The sequence below is a fragment of the Symphodus melops genome (genome assembly GCF_947650265.1).
Source record: "Symphodus melops genome assembly, chromosome: 16".
NCBI lineage: Eukaryota > Metazoa > Chordata > Actinopteri > Labriformes > Labridae > Symphodus > Symphodus melops.
The window spans coordinates 1,760,184-1,782,044 of NC_136706.1; the positions used below are offsets into that span (position 1 = coordinate 1,760,184).

At 42.9% G+C, this 21,861-nt stretch overlaps 3 protein-coding genes across 6 annotated transcripts; 2 read left to right on the forward strand and 1 right to left on the reverse strand.

The window, feature by feature from the left end:
• Positions 1-4,280: 4,280 nt before the first annotated feature.
• Positions 4,281-12,004, forward strand: hexb (hexosaminidase B (beta polypeptide)). Of its 3 annotated transcripts, none has more exons than XM_079364601.1 (14): positions 4,281-4,616; positions 4,767-4,918; positions 6,807-6,872; positions 7,043-7,089; positions 7,545-7,655; positions 7,748-7,849; positions 7,937-8,069; positions 8,279-8,459; positions 8,554-8,640; positions 9,167-9,239; positions 10,725-10,905; positions 11,275-11,365; positions 11,462-11,566; positions 11,701-12,004. In XM_079364601.1, the coding sequence occupies exons 1-14, from the start codon at positions 4,354-4,356 to the stop codon at positions 11,762-11,764; spliced, it is 1,656 nt and encodes a 551-aa protein (XP_079220727.1). In that variant the 5' UTR covers positions 4,281-4,353; the 3' UTR covers positions 11,765-12,004. The 3 variants fall into 3 exon arrangements, 2 of the variants coding, with proteins under 2 accessions (XP_079220727.1, XP_079220728.1); XM_079364602.1 differs by lacking the exon at positions 10,725-10,905 and adding an exon at positions 9,742-9,916 and having other exon boundaries at positions 4,282-4,616; XR_013780868.1 differs by lacking the exons at positions 11,462-11,566; positions 11,701-12,004 and adding an exon at positions 9,742-9,916 and having other exon boundaries at positions 11,275-11,364.
• Positions 12,005-12,025: 21 nt separating this feature from the next.
• gfm2 (GTP dependent ribosome recycling factor mitochondrial 2) lies at positions 12,026-17,594 on the reverse strand. 2 transcript variants are annotated; one of them, XM_079364600.1, is made up of 21 exons: positions 17,256-17,594; positions 16,978-17,113; positions 16,813-16,897; positions 16,596-16,641; positions 16,413-16,510; positions 16,205-16,330; positions 16,036-16,124; positions 15,670-15,758; positions 15,510-15,570; positions 15,162-15,347; positions 15,003-15,083; positions 14,765-14,913; positions 14,259-14,399; positions 14,064-14,163; positions 13,788-13,974; positions 13,634-13,710; positions 13,425-13,563; positions 12,933-13,118; positions 12,649-12,764; positions 12,389-12,571; positions 12,026-12,301 (listed from the first exon to the last, which is right to left on the reverse strand). In XM_079364600.1, the coding sequence occupies exons 2-21, from the start codon at positions 17,017-17,019 to the stop codon at positions 12,173-12,175; spliced, it is 2,310 nt and encodes a 769-aa protein (XP_079220726.1). In that variant the 5' UTR covers positions 17,020-17,113; positions 17,256-17,594; the 3' UTR covers positions 12,026-12,172. The 2 variants fall into 2 exon arrangements, with proteins under 2 accessions (XP_079220726.1, XP_079220725.1); XM_079364599.1 differs by having other exon boundaries at positions 16,978-17,594.
• A 92-nt stretch (positions 17,595-17,686) lies between these two features.
• nsa2 (NSA2 ribosome biogenesis homolog) lies at positions 17,687-19,950 on the forward strand. Its single transcript, XM_079364603.1, has 6 exons — positions 17,687-17,839; positions 18,413-18,600; positions 18,696-18,846; positions 18,982-19,161; positions 19,299-19,491; positions 19,656-19,950. The coding sequence occupies exons 1-6, from the start codon at positions 17,837-17,839 to the stop codon at positions 19,721-19,723; spliced, it is 783 nt and encodes a 260-aa protein (XP_079220729.1). The 5' UTR covers positions 17,687-17,836; the 3' UTR covers positions 19,724-19,950.
• Positions 19,951-21,861: the final 1,911 nt, after the last annotated feature.

The following is a 21,861-nucleotide window of genomic DNA, read 5'->3' on the forward strand; positions in this document are numbered from 1 at the left end:
GTCACCCCGCAGGAAATGAAGAGAGAGAGAGAGAGAGGGAGAGGGAGAGAGGGTGGGTGTAGAAAAAGCTGTGGAGTGTCTTCCCACACATCCTCCAAGGACCCAAAATATTCATCTTGAAGTTTATCTAACTGATGAAAATTGTTTCGTAAAGTTTATTCAAATTCAGATTTGTAAAAAAAAAGTCCTTAAAGGTCAAAGTCCCACTTTCTGTAACGACTTAAGAAAGTGTAAAAACTTTGAATTCATTAAGTTTCCTCGTTTCGTTAAAAAAAAAAAGTTTGGAAGCTGTTGAAAGTGAAAATATAAACACATTACAATCTGATACACGTTGAAAGTACACAAAGACAAGACATACCACAGAAAACTAGGAAATTTAATTAGTTTAAGGTAATTATGTGTAGCCTACATTTTGAATTTGATACCAGATTTCTATAAAAGCCACATCAATGTGAAAGGTACGGTTTTATTCATCTTTTATTAATTTTGGGGTCACACGTCCTCTCCATGAAACCTCCGAGAACCTCTTTAACAAGTTTTCTCTTCAGTAGCATTCACACAAACCTCTTTTTTTAACAGACGATCCTGTGAATAACGTCCACTTTGTCTGGGTTGTGGCGCCCCCTGTGGACAAACGTGGTATGACATGACTCTTAATTGATCTTGTCCTGCACATGTGTAAAGTGTATTTATAATGAAAAATCTCTTTGAATGTTTCGCTTACTGTGAACTCTGGAGAGAAAAAAAATCATTCTGATACAAACCAGTTAAAAACACACTTGTGCTTTTATGCCCACCTGTCTTAGACACCATTGTTGACCAGCAGAAGATGTTGTGAGAAGATTCATGTAAACAGACAAGGTTCAGTAATATCACCAGATTCAATCACCCTGGAGCCCTGACATCTGGAGAGGGCAGTAAGAGCATCAGGTCAGATCTCGCTCTACTTCAGCCTCTCCGCTAGGCCACAGCAGTATTTAACACACTGCTCTGATTACCCTTCTCTGATTCTGTCGTAGTCTTGTACTCGGTCACTCTCTTCTTTTCTTCTTAGCTTCATCCATCACCGTCCTCTTCAGTCGTTGTACCAAACAGTACGGAGATGTGCTACAGCTGAAAAGAAGTGTAAAGCTGTACGCACTTCATCTGAGAAAACCACAGCCCAATGCCATACATTCATAGTGCTATAAGCGGGCACCATGGCGCTCTATGGACGTAGAAGAGACCTTTATCTCCCTGTTGAAAGTTATTGTACCATTCAAACGAGTTACATAATGTTGCTTTAACGGCCCCCTTCCTCCATTTGGGCCATGGGTAGTCCGTCTCCTCCCTCCCACTTGAAGCCACCCCAGAACAATGGGCAGATTTTTTTGTGCCTATGGTACCAAGTAAAGCTAACACAGTCTGATTTGAAAGTGTGACTTTGGGATTAGTCTGACTTGTTTTATTTCTAATCCAGTTAAAAATCTCCAGTATGTCTGGTATGGTTTTATCCTGAAGCTGAATGTGCCACAGAAGCTGATGAGAGGTCACCATGATCCGATTGTTTCCAGTGTGGATTAACCCTTTAATACAATCCAGCACTGTGACCATTCATGGCACAAAGACATGATTCTTTGTTTTGTGCTTCAGGGACTTGTTACAATAAGAAATCAGTACACTATAGAATATACGGTACAGTCTGAGTCAGAGTAAACACAGACGTATCTTAAATCCTATAGCATTACAAAGACATTGTGGTTTTTGGTCGCTGGGAACGGGAAGTCCATTTTTATCCCGGGTCATCTTGTGTGAGTCAGTTTGTTCTCTTTAAACCAAACTCCTCAGCCGACCCTCCAGGGCACTGTTTTATTATTCTGTTTGTTTTTATGTGCAGTGTACTTACATTGTGGTGATGAGAGTGTTCACACGCTCACATCAGGGTTTCTTTTCCCAGCAGCTGTTAGCATGAAGGAGGAAATGACTCTGTTACAATACAATACAAGCTTCATATTAAAAACAACACCACACTGTGACCCTTGGAGTGGAGAGAATAAACTCGTTACAGAAGCATGTGGCGTCATAGATAAGACAAGAGAGACACCTAGTGGACAAAATGTTCATTACAGTAAAGAGGAGTGGTGAAATGATTGGAAATAAACAATAGATAGGACAGTACTTCCAGCTGAGCCAAAAATATTCTGATGCTTCAAGGTGAAAGGAATAATGAAGTTCATCATTTTGTTTTTTCACCATCAAACCAGCTGATACCAAACCTTCAGACTGCCTCCGACTAAGGGTCGAGTTCATTTTAATATCTTAATTCAATTCAATTCAAAAAACTTTATTTGTCCCCGGGGGGCAATTCAAGGGCACACAGAGCAGCAGATAACGACAGTGCAACTATACTAAAACATTTAACCAAACAACAAAGAATAAAGTGTCAAAGAAGAATACGTGGGTGTTAGTACAGATTAGAATACAGTCACAGATTAATAGATAGATGGATGGATAGATTTATTGATGGATGGATGGATTTATTGATGGATGAACGGATGGATGGATAGATTTATTGATGGATGGATGGATAGAGGCTCTATCCCCCATGGAGTCCAGACACTGGTGGTTGTGGATGTGTCAGCTGATGATGTCACCTGATGATGATGATGGGATGAAGACCAAACTGTGAAGATTAGCCATATTTAAAAAAAGATGGCAGCAATATGAGAGGATAACAAAGAGGGAGTGGAGCACTGCTATTGGATACATGTGACCATGCAGGTGATGATAATGGGTGCACATGCGTGGACGAGCGACGTGTATTTACCGTGTTCTGAAGTAGACCAGCAGGTTTCTGGTTAGCTTTGAATGTTGATAATTGCAGAAGTTCTCTTCCTGTTTGACAATTTCGAAAGTTTGCAGAAAACACAGTCATGGTGTCGGTTCCAGGAAAGTGAGTCAGTGCAAATGTTGCAACCCAGATATTTTAACCGATGTTATCAGGCAGATACAGTATGTTGGTTTTCCTACTGTATGTGTGCTAACTTGTTCTTTTTTTGAAGAACAAGTTACACAGAAAACAAAGGGAGAACTGTCTGCAGAAAACTGACAAAAATGTAAGAACATCTATCTGTGTATAGTTTTTTATACTCCTTATTCTGCAGTAACTCTCGCTTACTTTTACTTCAAATGCATTTTCAAGACAGCCTGGTCATGGCAGAAGATGAGAGGAGTCAGAAGTTTATCAAAGAAATGAAGATAAATACTTTTTTTTCCAAAAATATGTAGATTAATTTGTATGTGTGGATATATGTGAAAGCATAATGTGGTGTCAAATGTTAAAGAGTGCACTAACTCTAATTAAGTAAGAAACAAATGTTCAAATGTTGGTCAGGCTGAGGGAGATCGGACTTCAGAGACCAGAGTGCACCAGGCCCGGGTGCACCAGGCCCGGGTGCACCAGGCCCGGGTGCAAGACTACGAGCATCCTGGCCCTGACTATTAACATTTTGTCTGCTTGACATTTCCTCTTTAACTCTGTATTTACAGACATAGATGTTAGGCATCTCTGAGCGGACAAACATCCATGCTTTTTATTTGACTCCATTGTAATGTGCAGTTTCAGGTTGTTTTCTTAAGATCTCCATGTATATGTAATAATCTTTGGATAACAACACTTTTCCTATCGACTGAATAAGAAATTGTTAATATCATATGCGATTCCTTTGTTGAGATCTTGTGGAAAACGGCTGACATTAACTCATAATCGCAGGAAAACCAACAATGCTACCCCGAGAAAACAAGATAAAAAAGTTGAGATCATGAGCTTACAACAAAATGTACTCAATATTACAGGAAAATCCCAAAACCCGGCGCTTTCAAGTCAGACAATAACTTTTGTGCAGAAGAAAATATTTTGCGCACAAGATAGAAACCTGTGAGCACAAGATGTAAATATTTTTTACTTCAGCAAATGTATGGGTCTCTGGGAAAATATATAAATAATGTACCTTATTAAAAAAACAAAAAAAACAGTGTTGTAATCACAAGATGAACAGTTCTCAAGGAAACAACCGGAAAACAACCGGAAAAATTAAGTATGTTAAATGTACAGAACCGTGGTAGCTTTGGACCTCAGGTAAAATAAACCGCTGCATTTAAATAGTTGTCACTTTACAGTTAATAAACAGAACCCCCCCCCCCCCCCCCCAAAAAAAAAAAAAAAACATAGTGATTCCCTCAGAGGAAAGTGCTACTGTCCCTTTAAATCTTAGGCCACCCTGTTTACTTCCTTGTTTTAAGCCCCGCCCACTCCGGTTTGAGCAGACTCCTGCTTCACCGAGCGGTCTCGTGACTCTGCAGTCTTCTGTCAACATGAACGCGTCCCTGACGGTCTCTGTCCTGCTGCTGACCCTGTCCTTAGGTGTGGGGGGGCTGCAGCCGAACTTCATCGATGAAGAGTCGGACCAGGAGTCCGTGTCTGCGGATTCAAAATACGGCTCTCTGTGGCCTCTTCCACAAAAAGTGCAAATGTCTGAGATTTCATTCAAGTTGACGAGCAACAGCTTCAAAATAGTTGACTCTAAATGGTCGTCCGCTGGTCCGAGCTGCAGCCTCCTGAAAGACGCCTACAGGAGGTAAACAAATCTATTTCTATTTTATTTATATTCTTTCACCTGGACGCGTTTTGTTCTGATTCCGTAAACAGTCAATGCACCGTGCTGCGTTCAGGGACCCGACACTCAGCCACCCTCTCTCTCTCCTGTGTGTGTGTCTGTGCTCAACAGGTACTATGAATACATGTTTGGCAGCTCAAAAAGGCAGCAGCTTAACAGAAGCAGAAAAGCCGGCCCCTCGGAGCTGACGGAGCTGCAGGTGTGGATCACATCACCTGACTCTGAATGTGACAGCTATCCCAGTGTGACTTCTGACGAGTCATGTGAGTCTGCTCTCTTCCTCAATTATTAATCACAATCTTTTCTACAAAGATATTCACTCTGTTGACTCTGTGTGTACAACGGAACTGAAAGAGGATTTTCCCCAAAAATGAAGAATGGTTACCTCTCTCCCCTTGTTTTCACCACACACACCTTTTAGGAAGATACCCCTGAAATTGATTTCTTAAAGTTAATTTAGAGACAAAGTGGGGGGTTTTCTGTGATAGTAATATTTGAACTTTACAACATCTGTTTGTCGTTTTTCTTTTTTTTTTTTTGTGAATACACAAGTTCTGTGTCAGGATCATTTAAATTTGTATTTTTGAGAAAGATTTACAGTCATCAAAGATTGAGAATTAGGTGTTGGTCCCTTAAGTTTGATCCTCCTGTTGTAAACGCTGATAAGTGATGTGATGAATGAGTGGCTTGTCTTTACATGTGCAGATATAATTTTCTTCATGCTTTTTTTCCTGCTGTCAGTCAGAGCTGACACAGCCAAGCTGTACGGGCCAAAATAACCAAACAAGGTTGTGATATTGAAAGTGAAAACATTTGTAGCACGCTGTCAGGACGGATGTGGTTTTAGTTCACAACTAACTGCTCAAAGATATTCTGAAATCCTGGATTGAGTCATAATCATTTAAAGTTTATATACTGAATAAAGTCTACAGCAGGAGGGTAGTCAAGTCAACTTTAATGAGCACATCTGTAACAGCTGACCAAAGTGCTGTACAGTAGAACACTCGGGTTACTAATTGGCGAGTAAATATGGTCACTGATAAAAGTAGAGGTTTCCACCCTGTTTGTTATGTTCGGATGCTCGCAGATAACACCGTCATAGTGAGCGTGTTCCGGGGAATGTGATTCAGCACATCAGTTTATAATTTAGTTTGATGTTGTCACAGCTGTCACTGTACATGTTTAGCCTGACTATAAACATGTACTCTTAACGCAGCTCTCAGGGACTTTATTTCTGCACAATGCAAACAACTTCATTTTTTATGCTCAAAAACTTTGTATCCTTATTTTTACTGACATTGCATTTTTAGGGATATTTTGTTTTACTTCTCGTTTTTCGGTGCTTTTCAAAGGTCACATTTTGTCCTTCTCCAGTTTAGAGAAGTCTCAGCGTTCCTCTTCATCATGTGTGTGAAGTGTGTGGTTGTAGATCGTGTCTATAACCCCCTCTACTTCAGCCCTGCTCAGAACAGGCTGTTTCTGTGTCTGTAGCTTTAAATATGTAAATGAGCTGTGTCTGGCCACGCCCCCTCTCTGGAAGGGCTCGGGTGTTCTCTGGCTCTCTCGCTCCATGTCCTATTGTTTCAATGAAAAGGCCGACTCAGAGGGCAAAACAAACACCTAGCTGTGGGAGTGTCACCCACCTGGGGGAGGGGCTACTGCCCTTTGTGATGTCATGAAGGGAAAATCTCCAAATAGCCTGTTTGAGCTCATATTTACTGAAAAGTGGAGCAGGCAGAAGACGGAGAGGATGGACTTTTCTCATCATTTGGGGGTTTGTAGACAGATTAGAGACACATTAAAGTTAGAGAGTTTATTTGAGTATATAGACACGTTAGTATTTTAAGTTTCTCTTCTTTTTAAGCTTGATGTTCATTCCATAACTCACTTCTTATAAAGACAGTGTTTACGGCTACTTTCACATTAGGAAGGAATCTGAATATTTAGATTATCTGATTAGTAAACGTCATCTGTAATGACTTTAATGTGCTTAGTTGGATGATAGTGTAGGTACGAGGATTAACACAGTTAACACAGAGAGTTCAAAGTTCCCCTGAGTGTTTAAGACCCTTACTCTAACTCTATAATAACCCCCTGCAGAGCTTCAACACTGACAGGACACATGCAATGAACAACCGTTTGTGTCCACAGATGAGCTGTCAGTGGATCAGCCGTACGCCATCCTGAAGGCACCAAAGGTCTGGGGAGCCCTGCGTGGTACGATCACTATTATTTTACTGTTGTTAAAACAAAGCAAAATGTGAATTGCTTTCCCTTTTTTATGAAATTAAAGTCACTCTTCAGTAACCAATGGGTGACGTCCCTGAGAGTGTGTCCATGTTTGATACAGACTGTGCAGACGATGTGTTTGTGTTCCCGAATTTTAGGTCTGGAAACTTTTAGCCAGTTGGTTTTTGAAGATGATTATGGAGCTGTAAGTATAAAACAACTAAATAAAGAGGTTTTTTAGACCATTTTTTAAATAAGAATTGTGCTATATAAAAACTTTGTGTTAATCTTTACTTTGTGTTTGAATAATGATGGAACTGAGAAAAATAAAGTTCATGTATTTTGGGCCTCTGTTTAATGGGTTTGAAGACTTAAAAAAAAAAAAAAAATATATATATATATATATATATATATATATATATATATATATATATATTGTCCAACAATAACAGAACAAACGTCACACAATAAAATTGCTAATGTGATTATTGCAGCTAAAAGTTATTTTTTTTCCCAAAATAACATCTAATATGTGGAAAGTTAATAATACAGTACTTTATGGATTATTATTTGCAAGTCTCTTAAATCTGTTATCAGTTATCATCTGTCTCTCTATCAGCATTTGTTATCAGGCTGATTTTTAAATTTCCGATCTTTCAGAAAAACATCAATGCAACACAGATCAGTGACTTCCCCAGGTTTGCACACAGAGGAATCTTACTGGACACCTCGCGCCATTTCCTGCCCATCAAAGTCATCCTCGCTAATCTGGTGGGTCACTAATGCCTTCCAATGATGTTCTCTGTGTTTTAGATGATGCATGCTATTTTCTAAAAGCCTCTTGACGCTGTTTGTTCACGCAGGAGACAATGGCGATGAACAAAATCAATGTTTTCCACTGGCACATCGTGGACGACCAGTCCTTCCCTTACCTGAGCCGAACGTTCCCACAGCTCAGCCAGCAGGTCAAGAAGAACGATGCCTCGAGTAGATTCTTTAAATGATGTGATCAGATATTAGAGCTTGAATATTTTTTTCTACCTTGTCCACAGGGAGCCTATCACCCTTACACACATGTGTACACCCCGGCTGATGTGAAGATGGTGATTGAGTTTGCCCGTCTGAGAGGCATTCGTGTCATCCCTGAGTTCGACACTCCAGGGCACACGCAGTCTTGGGGCAAAGGTGAGTTTGTTTTGCAAGCGCTGCTCAGAGAAACTTTCTCCATTGTGACAATTTTTCTGATTTTTGTGTGCATGACAATCAGGGTCGGAGGCATAATGTTTGCAGGTTGCTGATGAACCCGTCTCTCCGTCCATATGTCCCATTCGATGCAATAAACTGTAGCGCCTGAACGTGAAATTAAAAACAATGTTTAATCCGTCCTCTTTCAGGTCAGAAGGATTTGCTCACACCCTGTTACTCCGGCGCTTCACCGTCCGGCACCTTTGGACCGGTCAACCCCATCCTGAACACCACCTACGACTTTATGAGCCAGTTCTTCAAGGAGATCAGCACTGTGTTCCCTGATGCCTATGTTCACCTGGGGGGAGATGAGGTGGACTTCACCTGCTGGTGAGACTGTCACTGGCACAGTGTGAAAAACTGTCTATCGAGTGAAAAAGATGAAATCGATGTAATTATTTGTTGCTGTTTTCTGCCCCTGCAGGAAGTCCAACCCGGACATTCAGAAGTTCATGGCTCAGCAGGGCTTTGGACAAGACTTCACCAAACTGGAATCATTCTATATACAAAAGTGTGTTCCTTATTTCAAACTTAAATAGGATGCTAAAAGATTAAGCTCATTTTCACCTTTCATGTTGTGTGACACGTTTAGAGTAGCTTTGCATGATTGCAGCTCAAAACATTGATCTCATACCGGCGTCTGTAGCAACCCTCATTTCAGCGTCTGCCTTAAAATGGTTACTACTGCTATCTCTTTAAGACTCCTCCCCCCACGTGCCTACTTTCTTCTGATTGGCCAGCTCTCTGAAAAGGTTTACGGGGGCAGAACGCTGCAGGGGTGCCAGGGGTGGGCTGCTCTTCAGTGCTTGGAGAGGAGATGCTATGTAACATGTTTCAACAGCCTATATAGAGGCTTGAAGCCGCCTTGTGAGTTCAGAGAACTATTGTTTAGCGCCCTCTGCAGACTTAACCTGGGACTACTCCATCAAGCATTATAACACAATATGTGAGTTTTAAAATGGGGAAAGGAATAATGGGTAAAAAAAATAGACTTTAAGTTCTCCTCTTTATTAAAAATATTTTATTTTATTTCATAGACTCTTAAATATCGTCACCACGACCCAGAAGGGCTACATGATCTGGCAGGAGGTCTTTGACAACGGCGTTAAGGTAAGCAAAATATTGTCTATTGATTTACAGCATATATGGTGTTAAAACATTATACATACAAGACTACAAGAGTCTGAAAATAATTATTTTTAGGTTTTCTTTTTTTCATAATGGCATTTTGTGGTTTTAAGAGACAAAAGCGTGTATTGCTAGCTAGCTGGCAAAGTAGACTTGCTAACTGTATAGCTGCCACGTAATGAGCAGTTAGCTCATACACAAGTTATTGTACACATAATTATTAATTGTGTGTCAAGTGGTGAATGCATTATTTATGAGTTTTATGTATGTAGGTAGATTTGTCTTTTCATAAACATGCTAGTTGTTTCACCCTGTTTAAATTCTTGCAACGTCTAGCTAGCTAGCTAGCTTATTTTATGCCAGCTTCATGGCAGAAAACATGACAGTGGTTCTCCTTTAACCTTAAGCAAAAAGTGAATACAGTATTACCCATAATTCCCCTTGAGTGTGTAACAGTAGGTAGCATGGTCTGTAATTATTCCAGCTGCACCCAGACACGGTAGTGCATGTGTGGATCGGCAGCGGCTCTAATGATGAAATGGGCAAGGTGACGGCTGCAGGGTTCACCACCATCCTCTCCGCCCCATGGTACCTAGATTACATTAGCTACGCTCAGGACTGGCAGAAGTACTACAAGGTTGAACCGCTCAACTTCAACGGTCAGTTTTAAACAAAATATTGCTTCTTGTGACGAATCAATGAATTTGGTGGAGGGAAAAATTCTGATTGGGATTTGTCGTGGGGAAAAAGTATGCAGATTTTGTTCAACAGGCTTACACTGAAATCTGCACTTTTGTGACGAGGAGAGCAATGATGATGGGGCAGTTTGGTTGGTGGTTGTTAAATGTATCGTGGATAATCGTCCTTGTCCTGAACAAGCGACAAAAGCCTGAAAGAAATGTCAACTGACAACGGTATCAGACCTTTTATCAGAATCAGGCAAAAAAAAAAGGAAACGTTTTAATTTCAGTATCATAGGTTGTTTCTCAGTCTCGTTTCAAACAAGTGGTCCGGTTTGGCTCAGTACAGTTTTGGTACCATTTCCACAGCCAACCGTACCTTTACTTGATAAGAGTGTGAGTCGGAGGGGCGGTATCCATTTCTTCTTTTGACCAATCAGTGGACTGCAGTGTGTGTAGCTCCAGCCTTTAGGGTCAGATTGGTATGCTTGGCACCCCAACACATTGGTAGCTTGGTTTCGTACCACAGTGCAATAAATGCGTCCCGAACCGAACCGTCATCAGCCTTTGTTTATTTGTGTTGGCATCAGTCTGACCATTTTAGAGACTGTTATTTAAGGAAATCTGCTGGAGAGTCGGACCATACTTATAAATTAAATACGTTTCCTTAAAACAAACAGCTGAAAGAGTTGGGAAATCCTTGTCTTCATTCCATCCCCATTTTTCCCCCCCTTTTCATCTTACCAGTTCTGACACTGATCCATGTATGTGTGTGTGTGCTGTGTAGCTCAAGCCAGACACAATAATCCACGTTTGGAAAGGAAACCAGCTGCAATACCAGAATGAGATGGCAAATGTTACCGCAGCAGGGTACCAGACCCTGCTGTCCACTCCCTGGTACCTGAACCGTATCTCCTACGGCCAGGACTGGAGGGGCCATTACAAGGCCGACCCTCAAGATTTCCATGGTTTGTGTTTGCATTATTGATTGTATTTAAGCTTGGCTTTTTTTCCCCTCTTCTGCCCATTACAACCTTTGATGTGCAGTTTATGCAGCTCTCCATGCTTATATCATCACATGACTGTTTTATTGGTCTGTTGTTGATCTGACCCAGATTTTCATAGCTGGGTAGTTTGACTTTGGACGCCTATTGCAGTGCTTTAAAGTCGCTCCTGTGCAAATGTGTGTAAGCCTGCTGAACAAAAAGAGGGAAGAAATCTAAATGTCTGACTAGTAGAGATCACTTTTTCTATTGTTTAATTCTTTTATTGCTCTTTTTATTACGAGTTAAAGATTAAATAGACCCGCTGATCTTGTGACGTGGCATTCAAAACAGGAACTGACGAACAGAAGAAGCTTGTAGTTGGTGGAGAAGCCTGTCTGTGGGGGGAGTATGTGGACGGCACCAACCTGACACCCAGACTCTGGTACGGCTCATCTGATTCCTCACCGAGCTCTTCTTCGATACATCACATGATGAAAGCCTGATGGGTGGTTTCTTTTTGTTCCTCCGTCCCTCCCAGGCCTCGAGCCAGCGCTGTGGCCGAGCGGCTGTGGTCTGCCAAGGACGTCACGGACATCAACGACGCCTTTAACAGACTGTCTGTGCACCGCTGTCGTATGGTGGAGTAAGTATCTGAACTCCATGTGTTCTATCTGCAATGTTCGCCTGGATTATCAGATTCTTTTCCTGTGGTAGTTTTGTCTTCCAACACACTACATATTCATCATCTTATTATTTTTTATTATTATTCCATCGTAGGCGTGGGATCCCAGCTGAGCCGCTGTTTTCCAGCTTCTGTCCCCGTGAGTACAAAGGCGTCTGAGAACGAGCGAGCGACCGCAGGATCACACGAAAAGGGAAAACAGGAAGAAGAAAAAAGGCACCAAATCCATGAACAATCAACTCTTATTTGTACCCGGAAATCACGTGCTAAGCTACATACTGTGCTGATAATCTGAGACTCATCAACCTTCTGATCACAGCCACTGTCATGAATTCATGAATGCACTGTTTTTTTATGAATGTTTTTATGATGATTGTGAATAAAAAATGTACACTTTCAGACGCTGTTTAAGAATTTATTTTAAAAGTATTTTTCACGTAGCTACGACATTAATAAATATTATTTTTATGTATTTTCTCATTCACTCGAGCTCCTCGAGCTTGAAGTTGAAAGTACAGCCTCCTCCGTCCATTGTTACTGAACAGTCTCTCAGTGTTGGCGAGGAAATCACAGCAGACCAGCCATCCGTTTAATGAGGGTGTTCTGGTCCTGAGAGTTCATGGTTTCATACGTGTCCAGCGCCAGGGAGAAGGTGGCGTTACCGGACGTTAGCGTGCGCAGGACGGTGGAATAGCCCTTTAAGAGGAAAATGGGTGTAAAGAGTGAGGAAATGATGAGGTGAAAGAATCAATAATCATCTTCTGAAGTGGGTTGTCCGCTCACCATCATGTCTGCCAGCGGTACAGTCGCCAGAAGCACCTTACTGTCATGGCGGCTCTGGATGTCTCGGACGGTCCCTCTTCTTTGAGCTAAGTCCCCCAGCACGGAGCTGAGGTGCTCCTCATCGACGGTCACCTCCAGGGACATCATCGGCTCCAGGACCTGACCTCCTGCTAGCTTCATGGCCTGTGTCCACATGAACGAGACGCTGTTATCAATCACCCCCAGCAGTCCTCCAGTTCAGCTTTTAACATCACATTTACCTTGAGCATGCAGCGAGACAGACAGGCCGACACCATGGTGGGAGACGTTCCTGGCTCCATTGTGACACTCTGGATGAGCGTGGACACACCGAGCAGAGGATAACCTACCAGAGGACCTGAAGAGACGCATGAAGAACATTTAGTGTTTGAGTAACAGCCGAGCTGAACATGAAACATCTTAAAGGGAGTCAGATGCTTCAGATTATCCATGTCGGATAGACTTTAGTTTGATATATTTTAGAGTCTTAGTTAGTTTGTAAGACAGGTAATCAGGTCAGTGATACCTTGAAGGTAGGAGCTGTTGACGCCGTTCTCCACTGCCTCTTTAACTTCTGGAGACAGCTGAGCCTCCAGCTCTTCAGTCAAAGATACTTCACAGGACGATCCAGAAGAGGAAATGTGCACAGGTTTGACCGTCAGCTCCACGCTCACAACGTGTCGTCTGTCCCCGACCGTGCGGTCCAGAGTGTCTGTGTTAGGAGAAGAGACCGACAGAGATCATTAAAGAATCCTGTCCAAACTGTTTGTTGGTGAAATGGTCGAAAAAAAGTCTATTTTTGTGCTTTTTTTATTTTAGAGATGAGACAGTGGGCGGAGTCAGAATCAGAGATAGAGGTCAGGGAGTGGCATGCAGGGGGGAAAGGGGCCTCAGGTCGGACTTGAACCCAGGCAGGAGGGAGGACTGCAGCCTCCATACTTTCTGTACCTGTGTACTGTTTCTTCTTTAATATGTTTAGTAGCACGTGTTTTAAATATAAAGGAGAGGACCGAAGTACCTGTAGTGGAGGCCTCATGCAGAACGGTCTCTCTGTAGGCCACCTGCAGGGGGCCCAGGTGAGTCTCTATGCCGTACTCTCGACGGATCCGATCGTGGATGATGTCGATGTGCAGCTCGCCCATCCCGCATAAAATAGTCTGAAGACGGAGAGTGACGCACATTCAGTCGACTCACACAAAGCTCAGGATAATCCAATGATGGTCTTACCTGTCCAGAGTCAGGGTCCACCCTGACCTTGAGGCTGGGGTCTTCTCTCTGGAGGCAGTTTAGTGCGTTCTCGAGATCTTTCAGGAAACACAAACACCGTCGGTTATTCATCTCCCGCTGACTCACGTGCAGTCCTACAATCACAGTTACTGACCGGCCTGTTTGGACATGGTTGGAGGTTCGATGGTGCAGAAGAAGACCGGATCGGGGACCTCCACCCCTGAGAGGATCACACTGCTGTTTTCTCCGCGTTTCTTCTCCGCTCCGCCGTCGCTCTGCGCTCGGCGGGCTGCAGCCGCTGCCGACGCCTTGGAGGACACGATGGTGTCGCCTGTGACTGTCTGAGGTCAAAGTGAGGGACACAAAGTCAACCTTCCTCCGCATGAGAGGAAAAACAAAACGACACGAGATGACTTTGTGAGAGGTGTACCTGCTTGAGTCCGACCGTCAGAGCGATGTTTCCCGCCGTCATCGAGGAGATTTCCACGTGTTGATCAGCAAACGGCACCAGCAGCCTGCTCATGCGCTCACTACACACAACAACATCCGAGAGTTTTTTTAATCAAAGATGACTTCAGTCGTTATACACTGGCATGTTACAGGAGAGTCAGAAGAAGTGACCTACATGCTGTTCCTGTTGATGTTGTGGACGGCTGACTGAGGCTTCAGCGTGCCGGAGTAAATCCTCAGGAACACCAGCGGGCCGCGCTGCTTGTCATGGAGGACCTTAAAGGCCAGCGCACACAAGTCGTCCTTATACCACCGCCTGAAGGACGACGAATTATTCCCTGAGTTTATGGTCAGAAAATAGTTCATGCATGCGCACAGAAGTGTATTTTATGAGTCCATCTCGCTCACGTTTTAAATCCATCTACCGATCAATCAACAGATTACTTGTTTGGGTCTGAACATATTGAGTTACATTTCATGTATATATTAGTTTTTGTTACCTGCCAAGAGACTGCAGGTGTAAATCAGTCTGAGGCTAACTCTGGTGAAATGCACCACATGGTTGTTTATGTTTTAATTGCACATGGTTACATTATAAATAAAGACACGATGGATGACAGTCCTGCCTTCAATCAGCAGCCCTGCTCTGAGTCTGTTAAAGAGGTTGAAGAGTTCACTCACACCAGGTCATGGTGCCGCTCGTCGGGTGCAGGCAGGTAGGCGTTGATGGCGTCTAAAAGAGGCTGAACGCCTTTGTTTCTCAGCGAGCTCCCGCAGAGAACCGGGACGCCTTTACGGGCCAGAGTCACCCGCCGCACGGCCTCCTGTAGCTGAAGAACAGCAGAAGGGTTAGCTCAGTGCTCACTGACTCTGCTTTCGTGTGGTTACGTCGTAGTGCCGTGCATGAGAGGCTACTCACTTCGCTGGAGGGAACGGCGTCGAAGTTGTCACTAAAATCAGTCAGCAGCAATTCTGCAAACTCGTCGTCCAGATCGGCAACCTGTGAACAGTGAAGTGTGAACAGGAGAGTGAAACCTGGAACGTCTGTGAATGCTGCTGTAAACGTCGGGACACGAACCTGCTCTATCAAAGCTGCTCTGGCTTCAGCCACCTCCTGCAGGAGCTCGGGATCATCTGATTGGTCGACAGGTTTGCTTTCAAACATCCGTCCGTCCTCTTCCACCGATCTTTGCTTCCATATCAGCTTCTGGTTTGTTAACAAGTCGACCACACCTGAGAAGTTTTTCCCACAGCCGACCGGAATCTAAAAGGTGAGGAACAGAAATCCATGTTAATGTTTACGCTAACCCTTTTAAAAATGGAGTCAGACCACGTCCTCAGCTGCAAAATCGATCAAAGTCATATTTCTGAGAGCATCTATGAGTCACTGTTTCTTTTCTTTCATTAAATGTTTCCGTTGTCTTACCTGCAGGAGGACTGGATTGGCTTTCAACTTCCTCTTTATGCTCTCAATGGAAAAACTGAGGCTAAAAGGGGGGGAAGAGAGGTGACAGTGATTTAAAAAAAAAAAAAAAAAAAAAACCACTTCAGAGTGTTGTGTTTGCTCGGACTGATGCGTCGCTCACTCTGCTGCAGGTTTATCCATCTTATTCAGGAAGCAAACGCAGGGAACGTGGTGCTTCTCTGCTTGCCTCCACACCGTCAGAGTCTGAGCCTGTCGCCGTGTTCAGGGGCAAAACACACAAGTCAGCACCATGGTCAAATAAAAACACTTTGGTTTCTTTACTGCCTGTTTTGGAGGATGCCATACCGACTCTCCATAAGAGGAGAGAAAAATATAATAGGGCAGCCGAACTTCCCCGAGAGGACCATAAAGTGTCTTGTGCAGGAAACGCTCCAACATCTGCTCAGCTTTTATGTGTTCAGAATGAAAATGACTCTACTGCTTTAAATATGGCGCCACATGATGAAAAAAAAAAAATGAAGCTCACCTCTACCCCAGCAGAAGCATCGAACACGGCTACGGCCCCGTCTAGAACACGGAGCGCTCGCTCCACCTCCAGCGTGAAGTCCACGTGTCCTTTGATCCAACACACAGGAAGTCACATGTGAGCATGTTTAATCCACTGCAGATGCTGAGGTGAATGCTGCCGTTTGTACCTGGGGTGTCGATGAGGTTTATTCTGTGACTCTTCCAATCGAACGTGACGGCAGCCGACTGAATGGTGATGCCTCGTTCCCTCTCTTGAGCCATGAAGTCTGTGACTGTGTCCCCGTCGTCCACATCTGGAATAAACACAGGAATCAATTAAATGAGGGAGGAGGAAAACAATAAAGAATGCAGATGTGTACGCAGCACGCCACTCACCTCCGAGTGATCGCGTGTAGCCAGAGTAATACAGCATCCTCTCTGTGGTTGTTGTCTTTCCTGCGTCGATGTGCGCCATGATGCCGATGTTTCTGATCCTGCAGATACAAAACGTTCACCAGTCAGCTGAATGTAAACAGCTTCCAAAGGAAACCAGAGACCGAAGAAAGAGAAATCTCTTACTTTGATATGTCGGGGTTGACCACAGCGCGCAGTGATTTGACATCATCTAAGACAGTGAACATAAAAGTGCAACAAGGATTATCTCCTTTGTGCTTCATTAAATCATCGTGTAAAAATATTTAAAGGAAAATTCACACCAGCTACTTTCAGATGTTTGAGCAATCAGTCAACGAGCTCGAGCATGTAAGTCTAACTAGATATTATGAAAACAGCTCACCTGGGAGGAAGCTGTAATGTCTTATTACATGTCTGCTCACTTTCCATCTGCAGCACTGAAGTCCAGCAGCCAGTAACATCTTCCCCTGTTGATAACAACAAGCATCTTACATACAAAACATTTAATGACACATTCAATGTTTTACAGAGAGCACTTGAGGCTTACCCGGATCATCCTGCTTACTGTCCAGGAGGCTCTAACATGCATGTTCAGGTTTTTATCTTCCTTCAAGTGTTTATCCTGACAGTCAGTCCGAGTCTGAAAGGAACCATTGTGGTTCAAGAAGACTGCAGCAAAGGTGCTAAAGAAACACCTGAGAGGATTTAGTTCACAAGCCACTAAAGCGTTAAAATGTCCTTTAATACAATAAAAGTCTTTCTAGCAGTCAAGTGTCACACTTTCATAAGGTACAGCCCCAAAATACATCCCCCGAAAACATGTACCGCCAAGCTTTTCATTCCGGTGTATCGTTTTGACAAGTGACCGTGTTAACTGGAGACTCTGTGGTTGTCATAGTAACAGCAGCTGATGAAGACGAAAAGTGACCTAAAAGAGAATAAAGTCCGATATGGCTTCAATGAAAAACTAATCAAAGAGCCATTTGAGCACTCAATGTACGTTTTCGACGTCTTTTGTAACCACGACATCCACTGACAGATTCTGCCGGAAGTCACCAGTTAACACGGTCACATTTTAAAGCGATACACTTGGGGGGAACCTCAGTTGATTCAACAAGCGTAATTTAAAATTTGTTAAATAATTTAGTATATTTAAATATATCTATTTCAAAATATAAATAAAATCCTTTTTAAAAAATAAATAAAAATAAAACCGACGCCGTTCATTTAAGAGTAACGGACAAGATGTTACGTCTTTGTGACGCACTTCCTCTAAGTATCGGCTTCGGGGAAAACAACATCTATAGCACCCCAGCCCCAAGTCAAAACACCAAGTATTCATCGCCGTTACCTCCTGTTGTCATCTTTAAAGTATTCTCTGTGGTCTTTAACTCCTTCCGCACAAAATGGTAAGAGAGAGCCCGAGTTTAACTCATTTATTCCACTGTTATCTGGAAGATTCACGGTGTAGCATGTGGTGCTAGCGTTAGCTCTGGTTCACATGTGGTGGAGTGACGTGCTGCTCTGCTGTACTGTTTACTTATCCTCCATAAGCAGGTATAAAAAGCGTTGAAGTGTAAAATAAATTAACCCTTTAACAGCTCAAGCTCAAACAGGTCACCTCGATGATTTTTATTTTCTTATTTTGGCAGTTTAAGACAAGTAAAATCTTCTGTTTTGCTCCTTTTTCATTTTTGATTTGGGTAATTTGACATTGCTTTCTGTTATGACGATGTAATGAGAGCTCAAATTATTAATTCAAGGTGTCCACTTTTGTTTTTTAACTTTTATTAAAGTGAAAAGTTAGTGTTACATTTTTAACAAATCCTGACTCCTGAGATGTGATCATATTTCGACATGTATTTTGTTTTTTGGGGGGCTATTTGCACTGAAATGGAAGACAAGGTAGATGCCCCTTTGTTTTGGCTCAAAGCAGGTTTAAATTGTCCTCATCAGAAGTGTGTTTTTCTTGTTTTTTTTAGCCTCAGAACGAACACATTGAGTTACACCGTAAGCGGCATGGCTACCGTCTGGACCACCATGAAAAGAAGAGGAAGAAGGAGAGCCGTGAGGTTCACGAGCGCTCGCACAAAGCCAGGAAGCTGATCGGTCTGAAGGCCAAACTTTACCACAAACAGAGACACTCAGAGAAGATCCAGATGAAGAAGACGTAAGTGTAAACACTGGGTGACCGTGTCTAAAAAACAAACACTTTACTCCCCCCAAAAAATTACAATCAAACAATTCTGATTCATTTCTGCGCAGCATCAAAATGCACGAACAGAGAAAGACCAAGCAGAAGAGCGACGATAAGACCCCAGAGGGAGCGGTGCCCGCCTACCTGTTGGACAGAGAGGGACAGTCTCGTGCTAAAGTCCTCTCCAACATGATCAAACAGAAGAGGAAAGAGAAAGCTGTAAGTACCAGATCAACAGCCCTTTTTTTTTGTGTGGATGTTGTCTTATAAAATGTCCCCTCGATTTGCCTTTAATTGATCGCCCAGGGTTTTTTGTTTTTGTTTTTAAAACAAGGGTGTCGTGTTTTCGTTCAGGGCAAATGGGAGGTCCCGCTGCCGAAGGTTCGAGCACAGGGAGAGACCGAAGTGCTGAAAGTCATCAAAACCGGAAAGAGACAAAAGAAGGCGTGGAAGAGAATGGTCACCAAAGTTTGTTTTGTTGGCGACGGCTTCACTCGTAAACCTCCAAAATACGAGCGTTTCATCCGACCCATGGTAAGACAGAGTGTTTAATTTGTTATTGAAGCCAGGTTACATTATACATCTGAACTCTTTAAGTCTCCTCCTGCTCACACACACACACGTTCAGGATTAATGTCGAAATGATGGCCTCTCTCTTTGTTCCACTTCAGGGTTTACGTTTTAAGAAAGCTCACGTCACTCATCCCGAGCTGAAAGCCACGTTCTGCCTTCCCATCCTCGGGGTGAAGAAGAACCCGTCCTCTCCTCTCTACACGTCTCTGGGAGTCATCACCAAAGGGACGGTCGTGGAGGTCAACGTCAGCGAGCTGGGCTTAGTCACACAGGGAGGAAAAGTCATCTGGGGTGAGTCACTTCCTTGTTTATCGTTCGGTTTTATTGACACCATCGACAGGTCGCTGTTTTCAGAAACAATAAGCTGCGTCTTCAGTGCATGAACTTGATAAATGCTGAGATGAGGAAAAAGTTGAGAGATAAGGTTGTAAGTAAAACTTTGTGTTTCTTCTCAGGTAAATACGCCCAGGTGACGAATAACCCCGAGAACGACGGCTGCATTAACGCAGTTCTGCTCGTATAAGACTCTCCACTTTTACACAGACTGTGTCTGCTCACTTGTATTTTTACTCGAGTAGCGTTGATGACTACAAACTACACAAAGATGTGAGCTTCATGTTTCTGGGAACAGCAAGAAGATCTCCGATGCTGCACCGGGTGAAATGTTTTCTTGTAACAGGAGGAGCGAAGGAACGGACAGAGTGATAATGATGTGTTAAATATGATTTAAATAAAACAGATTTCACTGAACATGTGTTGGATTGTTCTTCTTACCATCACAGTTGAGCTCTCTGTACACTTACAAACTGTGACACATCAGACACAAGCAGGTGGATTAAAGTGAGTCTATGTGAGGACCATGATGTAAAGTGAGGGGGGACAGGAGAGTAAACCAGCGGTTCTGACCTGGTGGGTCATTGTTGTTGAGTGTGAAGAAAAGTCCATTTTAAAAGTCCCTGACCTGCTTTTTAAACCTGGTTTTCTTGTTCTGAATATTTTTTCCGTCACAAGTTTTGGACACTGCCGAGGTCGGGCGATGCAATCTCTTTTCTCTGATTAATCTGACTGGTTGAAAAAATTTCAGAAATGTGGGCTGTGTTTTTTTTTTTTTTTTTCATGTGGTTGATGTTGGTGTGTTCTCCTGAAAATCAACCAACAGAACCAGTGAGGTTCTCAACAACAAATCAACACAAAGCTCTATGTTTCAGACAGACGACACTGAACCCTGCAATTTAAAAAAAGTGTTTTCAGTTTCCTGCTCACATCACTTTAGAAAACAAGACAGCAGCGTCATGAGACCTGAATTTATCTGAGCAGCATCATCAGACACCAAGACGAGTGTGAGTAACATCAGACGCTCACTGATTTCCCCTGCTGTGTTTTTGTGTTTACTTCTTTTTTTCAAAATAAATGAAAAACCTTTACAAAAACTACAAACATAATCCTGAAAAATAAAACCTGGCCACCAACTTTAAGCTGATGACTAGTGAAAAACTGAACGGTCATATTTATATAAACCAAAAGACAGAAGCTGGGCAGAAAGTATCACAAACCAGACTCGACTCATCTCTGCACTTTATGGGACAAATAAAAATCTCTCTCTCTCTCTCTCTCTCTGACCTGGAGCTGCACTTTGCACCGTTTGGCAATCGACTAGATTCTTACATCAGATATACGCTCACTGAGTGAAGCGGCTTTTAAAATAAACTGGATCAAAGTTTATACAAACTCGATCATGCACCATCAGGTCTTTGCTGATCTCTCCCTCGGTCCTGTGTCTGAAATAAAGCTGCTTGAAAGGTTCCTCCTTTGGGTTTCGCCATGTCTTAGTTACTTTACACATTTCAGAAACAGGCTAAACAAAACTCATCTTAACTAGTGAAGCTGTTAAGACACGCTGGGGATCGAACCCACCACCTTCAGTGCAGAGGCGACCCGCTTTACCACTGATCCACAGCCGCCCATGTCATCCCTCTTTGGTTTAAAGTTGTGTTCTTCTTCTCCTTCATCCTGAAGCTAAGTGAACATCAGACACAGAAACGTTTTGAAAATGTTAAAATTTTATTCTGTGATTTTTTGATTTTGTTTGTTTCAACAGCAGAAGTTTGAAAGATCCTTCACATACAAAAGATTCACGACGTGTTTCTGTCGTTTTCAAACCCAGACAAGACGACGCTGAACAGCTGAAGATCAAATCTTACACATGGAAGGGTCTGTGTGTGTGTGTGTGTGTGTGTGTGTGAGAGATGAGAGAAACAGGATCCTGAGTTCATACTCTGGATCAAAGGCAAAAAAAAGAAAACAGAAAGGCAAAGATCACCGACAGCCTCAGAAATGTACAACCAAGATCAAGATTTACACGCACGTACTCAACACCCAAGCGTTTCATTTTACTCTGCGTTCCCATGGTAACGAGTCACTTCTAGTGTTCATTTGTCCTCATCCTCGAGATCATCATGCTGTTTTTTTTTTCCCCCTGTGATAATGAATTTGTTTGTGGAGATCTCAGGGACTGAGAGTCGTTTTCACCGGAGGAAAGACGGCGTTATAATCCTGAGATACGACGAGTCGAGAGCGTAAAATCATCAACCACAAGTTAAAAGACTTTGGTGTGAAGACGCGTGTTAAAGAACGATCTACTGGTGATCTTCTGAATCATTT

Bases quoted from the DNA above. Each gene is read 5' to 3' on its own strand.
- nsa2 (XM_079364603.1), top strand. The intron at 18,601-18,695 runs GTAAGTGTAAAC...ATTTCTGCGCAG, and splicing joins AAGATCCAGATGAAGAAGAC to CATCAAAATGCACGAACAGA. The intron at 19,162-19,298 runs GTAAGACAGAGT...GTTCCACTTCAG, and splicing joins AGCGTTTCATCCGACCCATG to GGTTTACGTTTTAAGAAAGC.
- gfm2 (XM_079364600.1), bottom strand. From the start codon at position 17,019: ATGCATGTTAGAGCCTCCTGGACAGTAAGCAGGATGATCCGG. The intron at 16,331-16,412 runs GTGAGTGGCGTG...TGTTTATTCCAG, and splicing joins CTACACGCGATCACTCGGAG to ATGTGGACGACGGGGACACA. The intron at 12,572-12,648 runs GTAAATGTGATG...ATGTGGACACAG, and splicing joins TGTCTCGCTGCATGCTCAAG to GCCATGAAGCTAGCAGGAGG.
- hexb (XM_079364601.1), top strand. From the start codon at position 4,354: ATGAACGCGTCCCTGACGGTCTCTGTCCTGCTGCTGACCCTGTCCTTA. The intron at 7,656-7,747 runs GTGGGTCACTAA...TTGTTCACGCAG, and splicing joins AAGTCATCCTCGCTAATCTG to GAGACAATGGCGATGAACAA. The intron at 8,460-8,553 runs GTGAGACTGTCA...CTGCCCCTGCAG, and splicing joins GAGGTGGACTTCACCTGCTG to GAAGTCCAACCCGGACATTC.